Genomic DNA, 3,134 nt, shown 5'->3' on the forward strand with positions numbered 1-3,134 from the left:
TTCTGCGCCTCCTACGGTCATGGTAGGACGACGTGCCCGCACAAGGCGGACGCTTCGACGGCGGTTTGCATGAAATGTTGCGGCAATCACCTGGCCGTAACGTGTCGCGTGCAGATGGGGCAGCCGGAGGTCCGCTGCCACGAGTGCAGGAAGGCCGGCCGCGAGGCTTCCCATCCCGCGGGATGTCCTGAGTGCCCCATCCGCATGGAGAGGGTGGCGCGCTTCAGGGCCCGCACCAACTACGGCCCCCCGCGAGAGAGCGGCGCGGGCGGCCGCGTGAGGGGGGGTGCCGGGGCCCTGGGGGAGCGGGTGGGGCCGGCGGCGCGATCCAGATGTGTCATTTGACGCTAGACCACGTCCGCCGAGCGACGGCTTTGTTGACCGATCACATGGCGCGAGAGGGTTGCGTGTTGGCGGCTATTATGGACCCGTACACGCAGCGGGGTCAGCTCCCGCAGCTTCCACCGCACCACCAGGCGTACGCGGCTGCCGACGGCCCGCTGTGTGCGATCGTCACGCGCCGGCCGCCTTTCGACGTGTTTCCGACACACGTGTCGAGACTGGTGGTCGCGGTGGAATGCTCGTCGCGCGAGTTCGCGATTACGGTCGTGGCCGCGTACGCGCCGCCCCACAGGACAATGGACGACGTTTTCGAACACCTAGGTCACGCCATTGACGGATGTCGCACGCCCGACATTCTGGTCATGGGTGACTTCAACGCGCACAGTGTCCTGTGGGGCTCTCGCGAGGGAGACGACAGGGGCACTCGGCTGATTGAGTTCGCGGCGGCTGCGGGACTGGTGGTCCTTAACGACGCGTCCTCGCCCCCGACGTACGTCACCAAATACGTCGACAGTTGGATTGACGTAACCCTCGCGTCGCCGACGCTCGTACGGCGCGGCTGCACGTGGCGCGTTTCCGAACAGGAGACGCTGTCGGAGCACCGCCGCTTGGACATCGCCGTCCACACTGGCGTGTGCGCGACTGGCCGGCGCCTCACCAACTACGGTAGGCGTAAGTGGTTGGAGGCTGTTCGCAGCTCGCGATGGTTCGCGAGCGCGGGAGGCGCGGACATCGCCTCGCCGGCCGCCCTGGACGCGGTCCTGGCGAAGTTTTACACCGTTATCGATCGCGAGCGCGACAAGCAACTCCGGCCGGCGCGCGAGAGGAGGGGCGCGGGTGGCAAATCTTGGTGGACGCCCGAGCTGGACGGCCGACGCAGGGCGGTTAACGCGATGCGGCGCCGTTTTCAGCGGTGTCGCTGCGACCAGCTGCGGGCCATTTTTCGCAGCCAGTACAGCCGGGCGCTGGCGGCATACCGCCGAGACGTGGCGCGCGTTAAGGAGGAGGCGGACAAGGAGGTCTGCAACCAGTGCAGCCGGCGGTCGCTTTTTCAAGCCCGCTTCCGTTTGGCTTTCGGGGCCGCCTGGTCGCATGTCATGCTGCCTCCGCTGACGAGGCAGGGTGGCGGCCGGACGGCGAGCGTCCTCGAGTCGGCGTCGCTGCAGCTTCACCATGTTTTCGCGCGCGACAGGCCCGAGACGGACGCGCCCGCGCACGCCGAGATCCGTGCGGCGGTTGGTCGGCCGTACGCCACGGCTGAGATGGAGAGGCCGTTTTCGCTGGGCGAAATTCAGGCGGTATTGAGTAGACTGCCGCGCAGCAGCTCCGCTCGTGGTCCGGACGGTCTCACGACCGAGGTAGTCAGGGAATTTAATTATTCGCCGCGCACCCGAGATTCGCGTGCATGTTGTTGAACGCGGCACTGCGGTTGGGGTACTTCCCCAGGACTTGGAGGAGGGGCAGATTGGTCTTTATCCAAAAGCCCGGCAAGCCGGTGGGTTCGCCGAGCTCGTACTGGCCGATCTGCATGACCTCCATCCTGGGGAAGGTGCTCGAGAGGCTTTTGCAGGGCCGGCTATACTACTTCGCCTCATCGCGCGGTTACACGCATCCCCACCAGTACGGCTTCACCCACGGGAGGTGCGCGGTGATGGCGCTGCACGCGCTGTGCGATTTCATCAAGCGCCACAAAGCCGAAAGCACGCCCGTGGTGCTAATATCGCTAGACTTCCAGGGCGCGTTCGACAGTGTATGGCACCCTCTTGTCATCAAGTATTTTAGGGACCGCGGCTGCCCGGCCAACTTGGTCGGCCTGCTCGGTTCCTTTCTCGAGGGCCGCACTGTCGAGTACGCGTCGCACGCCGGTTCGGTCTCGGCAGAGACATCCATCGGCAGTCCGCAGGGGTCGCCCGTCTCCCCGCTCCTGTGGAACGTGGTTGTGGACGGGCTGCTGCGGTTGCCGATGCCGCCCGGGGTGCGGGTGCAGGCATACGCCGACGACACGGTAGTTCTCGTGCCGGGTAAGAACAGGGCGCGCGTGATGGAGGCCGCGGCGAAGGCGATGCGTCGCATTGAGGCGTGGACGGCGGAATCAAAACTCGCAATTAACAATGATAAAACCTTCTGCGTCCTCTTCTCCTTCGGGAAGGGAGGAATGGAGAAGAGCCACCCGACCATCCGGTTGAAGGGCAGTGCGAGGGGGCTTCCGTTTCGTTCGTCTGTCAGGCTCCTGGGAGTGGTGGTTGACAGGCGCCTGTCTTTCTTCGAGCACGCCGAGCACCTGCAGCGGAAGGCAGAGACGCTTGCCATCAAGTCTCTGTCGTTCATGCGGATGCACACGACCGTGGACTCCACCATGCGGCGCCGCCTGTACCGACAGGTACTCCTGCCGGCGGTGGCATACGCGTCGCCCATATGGTGGTCGCCGTCACCTGACTGTCGGCTCAAGGCCCGCATGATCACTGTGCAGCGCACCATGCTGCTGGCGATCACGGGCGCGTATCGCACGACACGCACGGCCGCGCTGCAGGTGCTCGCGAACCAGCCGCCCATCGGGCTGGAGCTCGATAGGCTCAACGCGGAGTTTGACTTGTTCCGCATGCGACGAACGGTCACGTTCGGCGCGCACACCTTCGCGCCGGACGAGACGCAGTATCCGCATGATGCCTGGGGCGCTCACCCATCGGAGGCGCGAGGGTTTCCCTTCGCGCGACTTGACGTCACGGCGGCTCGGGCATGGTCGTCCGTGCCAGGCACGCACGTGTATACCGACGGATCCCACACGTCGAGGT

The 3,134-nt window shown here is 65.5% G+C and overlaps 1 protein-coding gene across 1 annotated transcript; it reads left to right on the top strand.

The window, feature by feature from the left end:
- Positions 1-389: 389 nt before the first annotated feature.
- LOC142563460 (uncharacterized) lies at positions 390-1,757 on the top strand. Its single transcript, XM_075674013.1, has one exon. It carries the CDS (start codon positions 390-392, stop codon positions 1,755-1,757), a length of 1,368 nt encoding a protein of 455 aa, XP_075530128.1.
- Positions 1,758-3,134: the final 1,377 nt, after the last annotated feature.

Source organism: Dermacentor variabilis, chromosome 11, assembly GCF_050947875.1.
Source record: "Dermacentor variabilis isolate Ectoservices chromosome 11, ASM5094787v1, whole genome shotgun sequence".
Classification (NCBI taxonomy): Eukaryota; Metazoa; Arthropoda; class Arachnida; order Ixodida; family Ixodidae; genus Dermacentor; species Dermacentor variabilis.

Bases quoted from the DNA above. Each gene is read 5' to 3' on its own strand.
- LOC142563460 (XM_075674013.1), top strand. From the start codon at position 390: ATGGCGCGAGAGGGTTGCGTGTTGGCGGCTATTATGGACCCGTACACG.